At 43.6% G+C, this 18,945-nt stretch overlaps 1 protein-coding gene across 2 annotated transcripts in view; it reads left to right on the top strand.

Annotated features, from left to right (window-relative positions):
• The window catches only part of SHB (SH2 domain containing adaptor protein B), a 97,169-nt gene that overhangs the window by 52,221 nt on the left and 26,003 nt on the right, over positions 1-18,945 (top strand). For both annotated transcript variants that reach the window (XM_082335851.1, XM_082335850.1), the window contains exons 4-5: positions 1,238-1,409; positions 5,818-5,937. In XM_082335851.1, coding sequence (XP_082191977.1) covers positions 1,238-1,409; positions 5,818-5,937 — 292 coding nt within the window. The remainder of the gene's footprint in view (positions 1-1,237; positions 1,410-5,817; positions 5,938-18,945) is intronic.

Genomic DNA, 18,945 nt, shown 5'->3' with positions numbered 1-18,945 from the left:
AGCATATAAAAATAACCACAACAAAAAAAATATTTTATACGTCCAACACATCTCTATTCTGTATGCGTTATCTTTTTGAACATTACAGCTGTCTTCCTGTAGAATAGCGTTGCTTTAAAACAGGAAGTACTACCAGCCACATGCCTAACTGGCTGTGTGTTATAATAAGTTGAGTCCTAAATGCATGAGATCTACAACATGCTGTGGTAGGGAGTCCCTTTAATTGTCCTTGTAACATTTTCTCTGATATTGCCGTTGGAACTCACAGAGGAGCTGATTGTGCTGTGTGTGCTTGTGTGCATTGTGATGTTTGCCTCCTGATACAGTGAACTTTTCTCTGCCGGGTCCCCACTAGATGACCTTAAAACAATAATCCATCTGCAGCTGGAAGTATTAGATTTGATGAAGACGCAAACCACAGAGGGTGGTGAGAGTCAGGAAGATGGTGTGGGTAGCACCTTTCACTGTTTCTGTCAATATTCTGTCCTTTAATGTTTTGAAATTATAGATATGTAGAATCTGTAAGTGTAGTAAGAATGAGGATGCTGACATCATTAGTATGTGCTTTGCTGCAGATGTTGCAATGCTCTAAGAAATTACAGCTTTGCAAAACAAGTCCTATTGCTTTTCTTGGAATAATATAGTCTGTGAGATAAACTAACAAATGCCTTTTTCCCTTTTCATCACTTTGTACCCTAGTGTTTCAAGACAAAAGCTTTGTGCCAGCATTGTATAAGTGGATACACTTTTAATTCATTGCTGCTTTGCAGTATTTCTGATGTGGCTAGATGGGTGTTAGCTGTCTGGATTTGTATCCAGATCACTGTTAGGATGATTCCACGTAAACTGAAGCAAGCTGGATTCTTGAGGTTCTCACTTGTTTGTTATTGTAATTATGGTGCGTGACTGAAAGCCTATCTTTGTTACTGTTACTTGTTTAACAGTATCATCTCTTGGGGAAGAAAGTATCAAATGTTAAGATAAGCACTAGTTATTGTAACAAGGTTTAGAAGAGGGTGGATTTCGTTACTGGAAAAGCAAGTGAGTTTTAGGACTGTTTTGCATAGTTAGAAACACCTTTACAAGATACATATAACTTTGTAGAAAAACCACCACATCTTAATGCTAATGGATGCCTGTTTATTCTCCCTGGGAAGCGTGAAACCTCTCTAAGTGCTACAACTATTTTGGTCCTTGTTAACCTTGCCTGGAGAGGTAATTATTGTGTATCTTGCAGCCCAATTTAATGGAAGTGAGAAACGGCAAGCGTCTCCTTCTCCCTCAAATGACCAGCACAGGCAGTTAAGAACACCCGGAGGAGGCTTTAAACCCATCAAACATGGCAGTCCAGAATTTTGTGGGATCCTGGGAGAGAGAATAGATCCAACTATTCAACTGGAAAAGCAGATGTAAGTAAGCACAGTAATTGCTCTCTAGCTCTTTGCCTCCCCACTTACAGCAGCAACAAGTGTCCCAGATCCTGCTGTCCAGCTTTCCCTCCTCAGTGTTCCTTCTGTTAGTGCTCACAAAAAACTATTCTTACTAATCCTGCAAAGTGTAAGTAACTTTCATGGGGGACAAAATAGAGTTAAACAGGAAACTCATCTCAGGAACAGTGAATTTTATCTGCCAAGTACATGCAGTTATTCCACTTTCAACCATGTTGATTACATTGCATTAGGGAAAACAAGTGTATATCACATATCTACAAATTGTTCTTTAAAGTTGCACAGATTCCATGTCTTTGTGGCTGCATAGCATGTTTCTAGTAACTCAGACATGCCTTGCATCTGGCTGTAACACTGCTCCAGGGAGAGACTGATAAGATCGCTTACAAAGCTTTCAGAAAAGAGAGTGTTATTTCTACTGTGGTGGTGTCAAACTTGAGGGTGGTATTTAGAGGCAGTATTGTTAGCCCCAAACTCAAGTTCTGGGGGAATTCCCTGGAGTGAACGTCTGGTATCCACAAGGGTGCCTTCTGTCCTGCCTCATTGTTAGCCTTCCTTGAACTATTTGGACAGACTGGCTTGTGTGATGGAATGAACCACTGTCCTGTATCATACCAAAGACACAGCCTCATAGAAGGGGCCAGAACCCCCTGTTACACAAAGAAAGAAAAATCTTCTTGTGGAGCAATTTATATAGGTTACACTGGTACTTGTGAGCACTGAGAAGCCCAACGGATTCACACAGTAAAGTGAGGAAGCTGTGTCATGAGTCCCTGAAGGCAGTCCTACTCCAGACACTGTGATTCTAAGTTAAATGCAGAATTTATTTTTACAGGAGAGGGAGGGCATAATTTAGCATAGATGTGAGTGTGGTCTTTGTGAGACTACTTTGTTCCTCAATGGTAGTGGTACTGGGAGGATTAGCAATCCTTTTGCACTTCAGATCCTCAGTAGAAGAGAATCCCCTCTGTCAGTTGCGTCTGAGAGGAAGTAGTTCCAGAAATTCCTTTTCCTTTGACATTCTATTTTTATGTGCAATATTTGGAAACTTAAGCTTGAAACAGAGAATAATATCATCTGCATGGTGTCATATTCCATCTAATCAAGTACCTTTGAACCTTCTGCTCATTGACAGATTGTACACTTATCTCCAACAGAGGAAGCAGCAACCACTATTGTGAAATCACTCACTGGTACTGTTAGGTAAATGACTAAAAGGCTATAAATTTGACTCTAAAATTTGGTTCTCATATTTGGGTAGTTCCAGCCCACCATACCCCCCAAAAATACACTTAAAATGCTGCAGGAAGTTCAGCATCTGTTAATTAACTTTTGACTCATAAATATATTGTTGTGTAGATCTGTCTTTTCATATAACTGCAGTTATATATAACTGCAATTGATAATAACAACTGAAAACTGCAGGCTAGTTTTGCTTTCTTTAATTATTCAAGTTTTAACCACATTAGATTCTTTTTGATTCTTCATTATGCAGGATCAAACCTGAAACGAATTCACAATTAACAATAATATGTCAGAAAATGGAAGAGTTTACATTTGTTGTACACTAGATTATTCATAATCAAACTGCTCGAGTTTTAGTAGCATGAGACCTCTCCACAGCACAGGCCAAGCCATTCCATCTTTCTCTGCAAAAATGGAGTCTGTTTTTCTAAAGAGGAGTAAAGATCTAGAGGAAAGGAAGCATGCAAATTGACAAGTGAATTTCTAATGGGTAGGTTAGGAAGTTTCCCAAGCAGGCAGGAATACTAAGATGTGATAATATATCAAGAAAATATTTCTAGTTGCCGGTGATTAAGGAATCTGTAACTATGAACTTAGTAACTCATGGACCCAGGGGAATTGAATTAATTTGTTCCATTTTCTCAATAACAGTGAAAAGAAGAAAGTGTGTTCTGCTGTTTCCATTGTCTCATTGACAGTGAATCCCTCCCAGCTTGTATACAAGATTTGGTGACTTCCTGTTTTGCTCTCACCAATTCAGAAACAGAGTAGTGTTGTGCATTATGTGAGCTGTAAGAACTGATTATACTTACTGTATAATTGATGCAGCTGTCCTGTCTTCAGTGGAGCTGTGGTCACTTAAGGGCTGAAACCTGACCATTGAGAAAGTAAGGGACATCAGAAAGAATGTTCTATAAACCACAGTCAGGATGCTTTCAATTGTGGCAGGAGATCCTGATAAAGGTCAAAGTGTGTGATTGCGTTTGAATTTTTCTTTCAGGTTTGCATTGTGTGCCTATGTTTTCCAGGATATCTTAGAAGACATGCATGTCTTCAGGTTTTTATGTCCCATGCTTTTGCATTGGTATTTTTCACAAGTTGTCATTTCACTGTTTTGTGATCACATCATTGACATTTGAATCTTTGACCTTTCAGCACAAATACCTATATGTTGACATTTAAAAAATGGACACACCCAGGGCAAACAGCCCCAATACAGCTGAAACAGCAAATTAGTCAGGAACTTCAAGCTGATTATAGCACTATGCTTATCTCTCTAGCTATCTGGAACAGGAGCAATCTGAGTGTCCCGTTTACATGGGCATATGATTCACAAGCAATTACACTTCTGGATACTGCTGTTTACTCTCAGCTGTAGCCAAAACAGCTTCCAGGCATCGCTGCTGAATCAGATGTTCTCCCATCAGCAGTTGTTTTCATACTGTGCTGCTTTTCTTCTAAGTGTTTTAAAAGCAGGTTTTGCTTCCTGGAATCAGCTCTGCATTCTTTTTCCGTGAACCTCTCTGCCAACTGGGGAACACCAGATCTGAAGAATACATGAAATACTCCCCTCTAAATATCAGAGTCTGGGGTACCTGCCTGGTTTTGGCTAGGCCATATTTTATTTTGGTTTCATTTGGCCTTTTGGAGAGAGAAGAAAGAAAAATTATTTATAGCTAATAGGAATAATTTTTAGACTCTCCCAAATCCATTTTCTGATTTACACTTAGTGTTAATATTCTCCCCTTACACTCAGAAGAACTAGTCTTTAAATTGCTTGTTGAGAAATATCCTTCAGCGGTAAATATCTAACGGAGGATAGGGAGAACACTGCCTGAAAACATTCACATCTGTGCTTCAGTTTTACTTGTGAAGTGATGGGGCTGTCAGGGCCTCCCTTTCTAGTCTGTCTTGAATATACAATAGTATAACCCTCCTTTTAGCTTTCTCTAATGCAGACTTTGGTTGTAACCAGACACAACATGAATTTTTAATTTGAGCACCAACTTTTGTCTAGCACAATCATCAGATTTGACAAAGGAGCTGACATCAGCACAAGGTAGTTAAGAGCATGACTTCTGGCAAAGGGATCCCTCTGGTCTTTATTCACTTACCCTTTAGCTGGAACATGTCCCATAGACTAAGTTCAGCAGAGAAATAAAATGAGAACAAATGGAAGAAAACTTTTTTGCACAAGGCCAGTGACAGTTCCAGGTAATAACAGACAGAGAGCACTTCTGATGTATGGATTATCCTGCTTAGGCAGGCATGGTTGTGTCACATCATGCTTCAAAGTGCGTCTGGCAATTGCAGGAAGGGAGAGATGTTCCTCAGAGCTGTGATTGACCCAGTGCAGGGCCAGGCACATTACATAGCTCGGGAAACTTGGCGGAAGGGTCAAAGTGTTTACTACTGGACTGTGAGATTTTAATCACTGATACAGAGCAGCATGTGCTGAGGAGGTTCTTTGTTTGCAGCGGTGAGTTTAGTAAAGGACCCACTGCTCTTCTCCCCATTTCCTTTCTTCCCTGAATTGATCACACCCACTCCACAGATCCACCAGAGATTTACTTAAAGTGCTCTGAGTTGTCACAGCTGTGTTTAGCTGTCTTTGTTATAGATCTTCACACTTAATTACTTTTCTCCTTTCTCAAAGATTTATTTTAGCAAATCTTTTCCGCTATTAAGTGTTCATATGCTTCAGATGACATTTTTGTTTTGTTTGCTTTTGTTTGTTTTCTTTTTGTTCCTGTGTGTATTAGTTGAAATACTGTTATATCACAGGAATGAAACAGAGTAAATGTGTATATTGTGGATCTACTGCTTGCAAGATAGAGATTATAATGTGTTGCTCTGAGTGGGAATTTCTTACAGAAATATGTACACCAATCTTGTTGCATGTTCTCCTGATCTAAGTTTTTTTCCTTCAGCTGGCAGGAACTACAGGTCTCCACAAGTTGTAAAGTTAACTTCAGATAATGCAAGCAATCTGCTTTTAATCCATAATATGCTAGATCTTAGATATTCATGTGATATTAACCATTATTCATACCTTAAAGAAACAAAGTAGTGAAAGGAGTATGAGTTGGAATATGTGTGTGTATTAATCTCTGCTTTTTCCTAGATGGTATCATGGAGCAATCAGTCGGACAGATGCAGAAAACCTGTTACGTTTATGTAAAGAATGTAGCTACCTTGTAAGAAATAGTCAAACGAGCAAGCATGACTATTCTCTTTCACTGAAGTAAGTACTTGTCAGTAAAACATAATAAATGTAATTTATAAGCCATAATTTCTCTGGTGCAAGAAGAGAAAATGATCCAGTCTGTTGCTGCACTGGTTAAGCTCAGAAGGGCACCCAGAGAGTTTGAGACTGTCAGTCTGCATGATGTATAGTGACAGTCACTGAATTGGAACCTTGCCATCTGGGAATGTTAAGAGATTTTTCGTCTTCATTTGGTGCCCATTTGAATAAATAAACTTGGATTTTTTTTTTTTTCCTGGTTCTGATTTGAAATGTTCCTTCTGCTTCAGGCTGAATAACCAACTGTATCATTTGTTGATTTTATTCTTTTTGTTTCATACATGGAAGGAAGGCTTCATGTGGTTTACGGTGGTAGAGCTGTACAGTATTGCTACAATTCTTGAAAATAAAAAGCCCAGGATCAAGGATAAAGGATCTACAGAACTAGGAAATGAGCATTGTTCCAGTCTTAGTGCTGCTTTGAACTTGCCTCACCTACCTTAGGCTGATCAGGGTATGTTACAGCTATTGGCTTCGACACATCATAGAACAGAAGCATAGAATGGTTTGGACTGGAAGGGACCTTCAAAGATCATGCAGTCCAAACCTCCTGCCACGGGCAGGGACATAAGCTCACTTACATTTCCAGCAGAGGAAAAGTTTCCAGGTTTTCCGTGCAGGAGAACAAGAAGCCCCTTGACCTTGGTATAGGCTGTACAAGTGCAAAGAGAAATTGTTTCTTTTCTTTCCCTCTTCCAGGATAGGGTCTGATGTGGAACCTACCCTTCCAAGTAGGTCTGGGACACAGGCCTACTTGCGTTTTTTACTAGCATTACTCCTGATAGTTTGGCTTTTACTTGATTTCTTCATAGGTCTGTTCTGGAGACACATTTTACTGCTGGGATGATGGTAATATTTGATGGTAACAAGGTAACACTTCCATAGACAGCACGAAACCTGATCCTTTTTACGTTCTTAGGTTGACTAGAAATAAAGGGCCACATTTACCCTGGGTTAGTCTGATGGTCTAAACAGTAAATTTCAGATTGGTTTTATATCCCCACTTTGGGTTGAGTAGAAGTGCATCAGTTCAACTACTTTTAAGATTCTCTTCTAGGACTTAAGAAAAATATTTTGTAGGACTATTTTTTAAATCTTGATTCCTTTGCTATTATTGTTGGGATCTCTCTGTAATACAGAGGTCCACCTTGAACTGGAATGTACCCACTTTAGAAACGTGGTTCAGCTCCTGTTGTCCCTTTTGTCATTTGATCTGTGTATTCTCTGACATAGTAGTCCTCTAGATATTTTCAGACATTGAAGTGTTAATGACACATGCTTCAGATATATGCAGGCTTAATTTTTCCCTTAAATTCATGTAAATCTTGGAATATAACTTCTGTTTTTCGGTATTTCACTTAATTCTTGCATCAGCACAATGATTTTTGTTATTCAGCCAGAGCATAACTTCAAGAGAAAAAGGTGACAGTTAAATTTATATTTTGCAATTTTGGACATCTAGATGCAGGCCTTTAATGTCCTTTTGCATGTTGTAGTCCCTTTACCTGTTGTAGTCCAAAGTTTTTTAAACCAGATTTCCTGGTGGTACTTATTTTAAGTCTCCCCATAACTTGCTCTATAGTAAGGTAGCTAAATGACTGACTTCCTCTAATCTGTGTTTTCTGGAGCATAAGATTTTTTCAGTACTCTTCAGCTCTTCTGCCATACATTTGTCTAGTGCTGACTCTGGCCCCTTGATGCAGTCTATTTAATTCTGTATACCAGTCCCCTGTGATGATGATCATTCTCCTATGGCCCCTCCAAAGCTCACATAATCCTCTTAAGCCCATGGTATTGCAGTTGGAATTCATGTCCTGTCCATTAGGTGGTGATCAGTTTTCTTTTTTTGCAGGAGCTCTCCGGATAGCCTGCAAATACAATCGGTGTTTTCTCTCAAAGTATCTAGCTGAATAAAGGATCATGTCATTTAACCACACTTAAGTTATCATGCAAACCTGCTTCCTTTGCTAGAAACCTGCTTCTGTTTTACTTGCCATCTCACTGACCGTTACCATCTGCAAACTACTGACAAAGTTATGTTTGATGCTGTTGTTCACATCTGATTTTTACTCACTGCCATATGGCTCTTTTCCCCTTCTGTCCCTATTTAGGACACTGAATTTGTAATTCATTGTTTTCTAATCCTCTCCTTAATGAAGATGGTTTTCCAATCAAAGTAAGGTTTTGAAGAGTTTTGGTAACTGTGGAGATCTTGTTCCTTAAGCTCAAAGAGTTGAGTTATTGGGCAGTGCTCAGCTTATACTCACAATCCTTGGTTGAAATACTTCCTCACAATCAGCCTGGTTTATGACTACTTTTAGCTGTGGGAAGCTACCCCTTCAAAGTGCCAAACACATGATACTATTTCGTGTTCTGACTCCCTTGCCTAGAGGCATCTGATCAGTCTGTGATGAGGTTATTTTGCACATATGCATGCTTACCTTGAGGTCAGCCAGAAATCCAACAGAAATCATTCATTGCTGTGCAATCTTACAGCCTCATTACTATTTGACTTGCAGGACCTCCTGCTTCCTTCATCTTTTGTTTAAATGTGAACACAGAGCCTTTCACTAGTAATGGATGGCAGTAGCGAGAACAGCTGCTTGAGGTGTGACCAAGTGGGTGATCTGCTCAGCCCGGTGGCAGGGCTACGAGAGGAAGTAGAAAGGTTAGAGAGCATCAGGGAGTCTGAGAAAGAGACAGGCTAGTGGAAACATGCTCTGCCCTCCCTGAGACAGAAACAGGAACAGCCACCAGAAAAGCCCCAAGATTAAGGGGATCGTGTATCTTCTTCCTGCCAGGCAGAAGGCAGTAGCTTAAAGGAAAGGAGTGCAGGCAAGTCCATGCTCAAGCCAGCAGGCAAACCCCCTCCTTGCCTACCTTGCCTTCCCAGGTGCCTCTATGCAACAGATATGAGGCTCTGGATGTGGAAGGTCAGTCAATGGATGATGTGGATAATGGTCCAGAAGTGTTGCCAAGGTCAGAAAAGCCTACCCCCTGTATCATGACCACCTCAATGAGGAAGAAAAGACTGGTTATAGTTGTAGGTGACTCCCTTCTGAGGGGAACAGAGGGTCCAATATGCTGGACAGACCCACTTCTTAGGGAAGTCTGCTGCCTCCCTGGGGCCTGGGTTAAGGATATCACCAGGAGGCTTCCTAGCCTTGTACGGCCCTCAGAATGTTACCCATTATTACTCTTCCATGTGGGTGGCAATGAAGCCGCAACATCTAGCCCAAGGGCGATCAAAAGAGACTTCAGGGCCTTGGGACAGTTGGCAAGGGAGTCTGGAGCACAGGTAATTTTTTCCTCTATCCTTCCAGATGCGCACAGCAACACTGGAAGAAACAGATGCACTCAGTCTGTTAATAATGACTCTGTGGCTGGTGTCACCGCCACAATTTCAGCTTTTTCGATAGAGGGATGGTCTACACAGCAGCAGGCCTGTTGGCATCAGATGGAATTCACCTTTCTCAAAGGGGGAAGAGGATCTTTGCTCACAAGCTAGTGGGGCTCACTGACAGAACTTTAGACTTGAAAGGGGAGGGGGATAATTTCAGGCTTTCCCATGACAAGCTGTGGGATGACAAGCCAAGGTTAGAGGGATGGGGTGCTAGTGAGGGCCCTTAGCCTGTTGCTCTGAGACATGCTGGGTATACTGGAGCTCACCTGAAGGCTTATGGAGATGAGCCAGGGGCTCCTGAGGTAATAGAAGCCAACAGGGAACACCAGTGAAATACCTCAAAGGAATTAAGGTATGTTTTCTAAGAAGGTGACATGGCCAACAACCCAGCTGAAGTGCCCCTGCACCAACACAGCCAGCATGGGCAACAAACAGGAGGAGCTGGAAGCCACTGTGCTGCTAGAAAGCTACGACCTAGTTGCCATTACTGAAACTTGGTGGGATGAATCCCATGACTGGGATGTGGCTATCGATGGCTACAGGCTGTTCAGAAGGGACAGACAAGGAAGGAGGGGCGAAGGGGTTTCCCTCTACATCAAGAAATTAATAGATTGTGAAGAGCTCTCTCTGAAGAATAGCCATGAGCAGGCTGAAAGCTTATGGGTAAGAATTCGAGACTGAGGCAACAAAGGGAACCTTGTAGTTGGTGTTTACCACAGGCCACCTGATCAAGGAGAGCCTATTGACGAAGCCTTCTTACTCCAGCCACAGGAGGCATTGTGCTCGCAGGCTCTCATCCTGCTGGGGGACTTCAACCACCCTGACACCTGCTGGAAAAGTAGCTTGGCGAGCTGTAGGCAACGCAGGAGACTCCTGGAGTGCATTTAGGATAACTTCTTAAGCCAAATAATAGACAGCCCTACCAGAGGGGATGGAATACTGTACCTGATGGTCATTAACGCAAGTGAGCTAAGCAGAGACATCAAGATGGGAGGCAGCCTGGGCTGCAGTGATCATGCCATGGTGGAGTTCACAGTCCTGAGGGATATGGTTTAGGTGAAGTGTGAAGTCAGGACCCTGAATTTTAGTAAAGCAAAATTCCAGCTGTTCAAGGAGTTAGTCCATAGGACCCCCTGGGAAACTGCCCTCAGGGACAAGGGAAAACAAAGCTGACGGAGCTTTAAGGATGCTTTCCAGAGAGTGCAAGAGCTCTCAGTACCCATGTGTCAGAAATCAGGTAAGGAAGGGAAGAGAGCGGCATGGATGACTCAAGACCTGTTGGTCAAACTAAAGAGCAAGAAAGAAATGCACAGGTAGCAGAAGCAGGGACAGGTATCCTAGGAATAGTATAGGGACACTGCCTGGTTGTGTAGGGATGGGCTCAGGAAGGCCAAGGCGTGGCTGGAGCTGAACTTGGCAAGGGATGCAAAGAATAATAAGAAGGGCTTCTATAGGTATGTCAGACAGAAAAGGAAGGTCAAAGAAAGTGTACCCCTCCTGATGAACACGACTGGCAAACTGGTAACAGCAGATGAGGAGAAGGCTGCGGTACTCAACAACTTTTTTGCTTCAGTCTTTTCTGGCAATCTCTCTTCCCACACCTCTCAAGTGGATGAACCTCAAGGCAGGGACTAGGGAAACAAAGTCTGTTGCACTGTAAGAGAAGATCAGGTTCGAGACCACCTGAGAAACCTGAACATATTAAGTCTATGGGACCTGTCGAGATGCATCCCAGTGGGAATCCCCTGAGGGAACTGGCTGATGTAGTTGCAAAGCCACTCCCCATGATATTTGAAAAGTCATGGCAGTCAGGTGAAGTCCCCAGTGACTGGAAAAAGGAAACATTGCACCCATTTTTCAAGAGGTTAGAAAGGAGGACCCTGGGAACTACCGACCTGTCAGCCTCATCTCTGTGCCTGGGAAGATCACGGAACAGATCCCCCTAGAAGCTATGTTAAGGCACATAGAGGACAGGGAGGTGATTCAGGACAGCCAGCATAGCTTCACCAAGGGAAATTCTTCCCTGACCAACCTAGTGGCCTTCTACAATGGAGTGACTACATCAGTGGACAAGGGAAGAGGTACAGATGACATCTATCTGGACTTCTGTAAGGCTTTTGTTACAGTCCCCCACAACATCCCTCTCTCTAAATTGGAAGGATATGGATATGATGGGTGGACAGTTGGGTGGATATGGCATTGGCTGGATGGTCACATCCAGAGAGTAGTGGTCAACAGCTCAATGTCCAGATGGAGATCAGTGACGAGTGGTGTCCCTCAGGGGTCCATACTGGGACCAGTACTGTTTAATGTCTTCATCAATGACATAAACAGGGGATCAAGTGCACCCTCAGCAGATTTGCAGGTGACACCAAGCTGAGTGGTGCAGTTGACATGCTTGAGGGACGGGATGCCATCCAGAGGGACCTGGACAATCTTGAGAAGTGGGCCTGTGTGAACCTTATGAGGTTCAACAAGGCCAAATGCAAGGTCCTGCATCTGGGTCTGGGCAACCCCTGGTATCAGTACAGGCTGGGGGACGAAGGGATTGAAAGCATGCCTACAGAGAAGGACTTGGGAGTACTGGTGGATGAAAAGCTGCTCAGGAAACTACTTAGTAAGGTCCCACAGAAAAAAGCTTTTGAACGTGCTAGGTCCATCAGTGCTGATCACTTTTTAAGTACCACCTCCTAAGAGCACAGGAGCAGGCAATTCCAAAATGTCAGAAGTCAAGCAGGCAAGGTAGAAGGCCGGCTTTGCTGAGTAGGGATCTTGTGCTAGAACTAAGACAAAAAAAGAAAATGTATGACCAGTGGAAGCAAGGTCAGGTGACATGGGAAGACTACAGAGATGGTGTTCGCCACTGTAGGGAGGAAATACACGTGGCCAAAGCTCAACTAGAGCTGAAGCCAGCCCGTACTGTGAAGGACAATAAAAAGAGCTTTTAAAAATATATAAATAGCAAAAAGCAGGCCAGAAATAACATTGGCCCTTTACTTGATGAGCATGGTCACCTCACGAACAGGGACATAAACAAAGCAGAGGCGTTTAATGATTTCTTCACCTCAGTCTTCAACACCAATGATGGGCTCTGGGGGTCTCAGAGCCATGGGCTAGAGAATCACAACTGTGAGAATGATAAACTCTCAACAAACCCTGAACTTGTGCAGGATTTGCTATTCCAGCTGGATCCCTATAAGTCAATGGGACCCCATGGGATTCATCCGAGCATACTTAATAAGCTGACTGATGTCATCGCAAGACCTCTCTCAATGATTTTTCAATGCTCTTGGGAATCTGGAGAGGTCCCAGTTGACTGGAAGCTGGCAAACATTGTCCCAGTCTTCAAAAAGGGCAACAGGGATGACCCCAGTAACTACAGGCCTGTCAGTCTCACCTCTGTGCCTGGCAAAATCATGCAGAAGATTATTCTGGGAGTTATTGAAAAAACACCTGAAAGACAACACAGTCATTCGTCCCAGCCAGCATGGATTCATGAGGGGAAAGTCCTGCTTGACAAAATTGATTTCCCACGTAGCTGGCCAAGGGAAGCCAGTCAATGTAATATTTTTGGACTTCAGTAAAGCTTTCGATACTGTCTCTCACAGTATCCTCCTGGACAAAATATCCAGCATACAGCTGGATAAACACATAATGCGATGAGTGAGAATTGGCTGATGGGTCGGGCTCAAAGGGTTATAGTAAATGGGGTTACATCGGCCTGGTGACCAGTCACTAGCGGGCTTCTGCAGCGATCCATCTTAGGGCCAGTGCTCTTCAATATCTTCATAAATGACTTGGATGCAGGACTTGAAGGTTTGTTATCAAAGTTTGCTGATGACACAAAACTGGGAGGAGCCGTTGACAGTCTCGAGGGCAGAGAGGCCCTGCAGAGAGATCTGGACAAATTAGAGAGCTGGGCAATCACCAACCATATGATGTTTAACAAGGGCAAGTGCCGGATTTTGCACCTGGGACATGGCAACCCTGGAAGTACATACAGACTAGGGAATGAGAAGCTGGAGACCAGCCTCGTGGAGAGGGGTCTGGGGGTTCTGGTTGATGGCAAGTTGAACATGAGCCGATAGTGTGACCTGGCAGCCAAGAGGGCCAACTGTGTCCTGGGGTCCACCAAGCACTGTATTGCTAGCTGGTCGAGGGGGGCGATTGTCCTGCTCTACTCTGCACTGGTGTGGCCTCATCTTGAGTACTGTGTGCAGTTTTGGGTGCCACAGTACAAGAAAGATATAAAACTACTAGAGAGTGTCCAGAGGAGAGCCACAAACATGGTGAAGAGTTTAGAGGGGAAGCCGTATGAGGAGTGGCTGAAGTCACTTGGTTTGTTCAGCCTGGAGAAGAGGAGACTGAGGGGAGACCTCATTGCATTTTACAGCTTCCTCACGAGTGAAGGAGGAGGGGCAGGTGCTGATCTCTTCTCTCTGATGACCAATGACAGGACCCGAGAGCACGGCAGGAAGATACGCCAGGGGAGTTTTAGGTTAGACATTAGGAAAAGGTTCTTCACCCAAAGGGTGGTGGAGCATTGAAACAAGCTCCCCCAGGAGGTAGTCATGGTGCCAAGCCTGACAACATTCAAGAAGCAATTGGACAATACCCTCAGACATATGGTGTGAATTTGGGGGTTGTCCTATGTAGGGACAGGAGTTGGACTTGATGATCCTTGTGGGTCCCTTCCAACTCAGGATATTCTATGATTCTATGAGCTGGTAACGTGTGCTTGCAGCCCAGAAAGCCAACCATATCCTGGGCAGCATAAAAAGAAGCATGTCCAGCAGGTCGAGGGAGGTGATTCTGCCGCTCTGGTGAGACGCCACTTGGAGTACTGCGTCCAGGTCTGGAGTCCTCAGTACAAGAAAGACAAGGACCTGTCGGAGCAGGTCCAGAGGAGGGCCACAAAAATGATCAGAGGGACGGAACACCTCACCTATGAGTACAGGCTGAGACCTGGGGTTGTTCAGCCTGGAGAAGAGAAGGCTTGGGGCGACCTTATTGCAGCCTTTCATTCAATACTGTAAGTAAGGGGGCTTATAAGAAAGATGGGGACAGCCTTTTTAGTAGGGCCTGTAGTGGCAGGACAAGGGGTGATGGTTTTAAACTGAAAGAGTGTAGATTCAGACTAGATATAAGGAAGAAATTTTTTATGATGAGGGTGGTGAAACGCTGGAAGAGGTTGCCCAGAAAGGTTGCCCCATCCCTGGAAACATTCATGGTCAGGTTGGACGGGTCTTTGAGCAACCTGATCTAGTTGAGGATGTCCCTGCTCATTGCAGGGGGTATTGGACTAGATGACCTTTAAAGGTCCCTTCCAACCCAAACTATTCTATGATTCTGTGGTTCTATTCCTGATGTACTTTGTGTCCCAGTGGGTTTCTAGCATAAGCAGTGTGTGATGGTAAGAGAGACTTCAAGCCTCTGTGTTCTTTCACAGTTTTGTTGACTTCAGTGAATAGGCTAAGTCTACCAGTGGTGCAGCCAGTGTTTAGGTGACTTTGTACTCTCCCCAGTACTTCATCTTTCAGTGACGTTTATATAAGACACTCTGTTTCACCTCCCATTTTCACCAGGACAGATGTATGGCTTGTATAGAAGTGCTCAAACAAGGTGTGCATGGGGTAGTTGGCAGAGTTAACCATAAACACAGCAGCAACCAGCCATCCCCTCCTCAGATTGTACTGAGGATGTGTATAGCCTAGTTCATGGTGGTGATCCCACTGCTGGAAATAAAATTACTTCTATTTATAGAAAAAATCCCCTGAAACATTCAATTGTAGACTTTAATTGCTGGCTGATGTCACTGGCAGGCAGTTAATTTCCATTATGATCACTAGGATATGAGTAGGGTATGCAACTGGACTTTGCTTTTAAAAAAAATGTAAAGAAGCTGCAGGCATTGGGCTGCTGCTATGAGCATGGTTGGGGTTGTGTGTAGGTGCCTCATTGGTTTTGATAATGCCAACTGAATAAGACACTCTTTGGAATAATGTACTTGTCCTACAACGGCTGCAGAGCACCTGTCTATGTGTTGCCATACCAATCCAGTGACCCCCTTGCATCATGGGGCTAACATCAGGATTGGAATCATAGGATGGTATAAAAACAGGCTTTGCTCACTTTTCATTTAAGAGGCAGGCTTGAGGGTACTTGAGGTCTTCTGTGGGTGTGAGATACCTACAAAAGATGGAGGCTTTTGAATGTTGCTGTTGAATGTGCATAGTCAAATGATGTTCAGAACAGACCCTTTCAGCATCAAACTTCTGTTTCATTTTACTGGTGCATTTATGGTGTGTGACATGAAAAGCACTGGCTGCAGAGCATCTGGCAGCACACCATAAAGACACATGGTACTTATGGGGGATACTTGTTAATAAAGCTGTAGCACAAAATTAAGTCTGACCAGCTATGTGTAATTTACTTGTTATAAACTTGCAACCTTGACAGTTATTTCATTAACCTACAATAACTGCATTAGGATATGGTTCTCGGATCCCAGCTCTGGAGTTCATAGATGCTACAGTGGGAAAAATGAGCAGCTGTTCTGTGTGAGGAATTTCTGAATGTCCATGCTGGTTGGACTCCGTGCTTCTGCTGATACTTGCCCTAGGGCCTTGTCCTATGTCCTGCTTTGATATGGTCTGTACAGTGTCCCTGCTTAGCACATACTGTATGGCTTGTGTTTCCATGGAATGACATCTCAGAAAGAACTCTGTGACACTAATGTTAGAGTGCAGGCATATGCTAATATGCAACTACTGGCTTGGAAGCTGACTGTAGTTTTAATTGTTTCTTGCCATGATTTCAGCAAATTCTTTGCTATGCAAATTGAAGCTGATGATAAGAGGTTGTAGGGAATATAGGCAGGGGCCTCAAGGCCCACATTTTGTGACTCTCTTCTAGTCATTGTGGCCTGTGGGAGTGGCTGCCAGATGTTTGATATGTTTTTCTTAGAGGCCTTTTGATTAGAGGTATACTGCCCCTGTTTCCCAAAAACTGTGCAAGTGTCCATGCTTGTGGCAGAATTACAGTAACTTCTATTTGATTTTTTTCTGCATAAGCTGCTTGCTGGATAACACCTTACTCTCCACACCTTACTATTTTTTCTCTCTTCCTGTTAGTACATTTTCCTTATCTTGAAAATTAAGGGGCATCCTGATTGCCAGCCCCATGGTGTCATGGATGGAGTGAGAAAGAAGCAAAAATATACTTTATTGATATTAACCAGTGAGTTAACAAGGTTCAATGGTAAATGCAACAGTGGTTTAACAAAATTCAATGGCAAGGTACACTTGATTATTTACTGCATAGAGGACAGGGTCAGACAAAACTGTCAGGGAGACCCTCCCATTGAGTCATGAAGTTCAGAGACGACCCCATTGTTTTCTAAACTCCTTCTCAGAGAGGAGTCTACGTGCAGCTGGACCCAATCCTAGTCCCAGACTTGGTCAACAGTTTATGTATAAAGTATTATGTATGCACAATCAATCCTTTATATCAATTAGCTGAGATTTCAAAGTTTAGTATGCTGTTAGTCACTTACCGAGGATTTGTTGCAGCAACTAATCTCTCAACCTCTAGGAGTAACCTTCAGAGATGCCCCTACTCAAGGAGAGGTCCTGGCATGCAGCCTGCTGCTGTGCAGGAGAGCTCAAAGGGCTCTTGGGCTGTTCCATTATTTATGGGGGTAAGATGATTGACCTGTAGCCATATTTACATACTGACTGCAGATGTTAGTTTCATCCGAATTTGGCTTGAATTGGACATTGACCAGCAGTGTGGTTAGGTGGACGCATTGCCATAAATTAGCCTTTGGCTATTACGTTGTTTTCTGTCTCCCCCGAATCCACTTTGAGCTGGATGCATCCCTCATGACCAGACACATCCATCACAACTGCCATAGGAAAAGGTTGGGTGGGGTGGAGCACACCGCCACACATGGTGGTATGTTTTGCAGGAAAGACTAGCTATAGTTATAGCTCTGTCTCCCAGAATGGATCAGTGAATCTCAATTTGGCTTGCTGCTAGGTCCACAAGCATAACAGGTACTTGTCACAGCCAGTAGGGCTCCTTGTGCCCCATGGCTACCCTCTAAGTTTAGCCCCAGCAGGCTTTGCATATTTGGACACTTCCCTTATGCCTTCATCTAATAATTTAATCCCACCTCCTCAGTGCATTGATTCAAAAACCATATAGAATGACTTAACACAGGCAGGCTGTGACTGAGCTCTGACCTTGTGAACTGAAATGCCAGAATGATCTCAGCAATGTGTTAAGGCTGCCTGTTATCTCATGGGACCCTAAAGATCTCTAGATCAAGTGCTGGGCAGCCTGATCCCCTCCAAATGATAAAAGGCCCAAGCATGCCTATCCTCAGGGTCTCCACACTACTTAGCCAGAGACCACTGTGTGCCACACAGCAGATCTTAAGTAGTCTGGGGAGGCGTAAGAGCAGCATAGGCTTTTACTCTCTGACAGAACTGAAGGGCTACTATCCTTAGCTATTTCCAGTTCCCCCTCTACTTGAAGCCTGTCTTTCTCTTGCATCTGCATGCTTGGTGCTTTCTGCCAGTGCCAGGAGATGTGCTGGTGCAATGGAAACTAGACGCAATGTCCATGGGCTGTTGCACAGTGCTATGAAAGCCCTATGGAGCAAGGTTGTCCTAAAACCCCTTGCCTGGGACAAACTCATTTGGGTTCTGCTTGATTTCCATTAAAGTACATAGCTCCTTCTGTTGGCTTGTTGGAACCAAAGGGAGGGGGCTGGGGTTTGGACCACTGCTGCTGTTGTATGTCCTTGAGCTGATGTGTTTGTTCAAATAGTAAGTTACCTGTGATTCACAAGAGCACATGCTTGGCTGCGTTCCTTGCCAGAAGCAAGAGAGCGGAGGAGAACAAAGGCTTCCTAGGAACATCTGAAATAAAAAGATTTACTGGATCTCAACCGCAACATCTCTCATCTTCCCCACCTCTGTCAAATCTCCTTGTGACTTTCTGCTTTTCTTCCTATGTTGTTCCTAAGAGCATTCCCCCTACTTATTAGGTAGGGGAATTGCCAGGGTAGAGCACAAAGTCCTCTATCAGCTGTGTGGTTTCATGGCAGACTGAATGTGACCTTAAGGCCTGTATGTATGTTGGTTATGTGAAAACCAACCCCTCCGAAAAAGAATGTTGTCAAACTGGTAAAAGCAAATGGAGTTGTCTTTAGCTAGGACCTTCCACATGATGGTCTGGAAGACTCTCTGATGTTTAGGAGAGAAAAGAGTACTACCCCACAGCTGGGCACAGTAAACAAAGTAAAACCTGTTGGTGTAAGGCAAATTTTCACCAGCCAAGTTGAAGGCGTTCATGTTACAACAGGGAACTAGGATGTATACTAGATTTGCATCTCCTGGAGTCCAGCTTGATTGGGTATTTTCTTCAGGAACACTAGAGCTGCTTCTGGGTGTCCCCTTAAGGTCTGTTTCCCAATTCAGCTATGTCGAAATGGAAATTCAGGCAGCAACAGATGCCTGAAGCAATGCATATGGTGA

This window comes from Platalea leucorodia, assembly GCF_965183815.1.
Source record: "Platalea leucorodia genome assembly, chromosome: Z".
Lineage (NCBI taxonomy): Eukaryota > Metazoa > Chordata > Aves > Pelecaniformes > Threskiornithidae > Platalea > Platalea leucorodia.
Note: the sequence above shows the minus strand (reverse complement) of the source record. Positions and strands in the feature narration are given on the sequence as shown.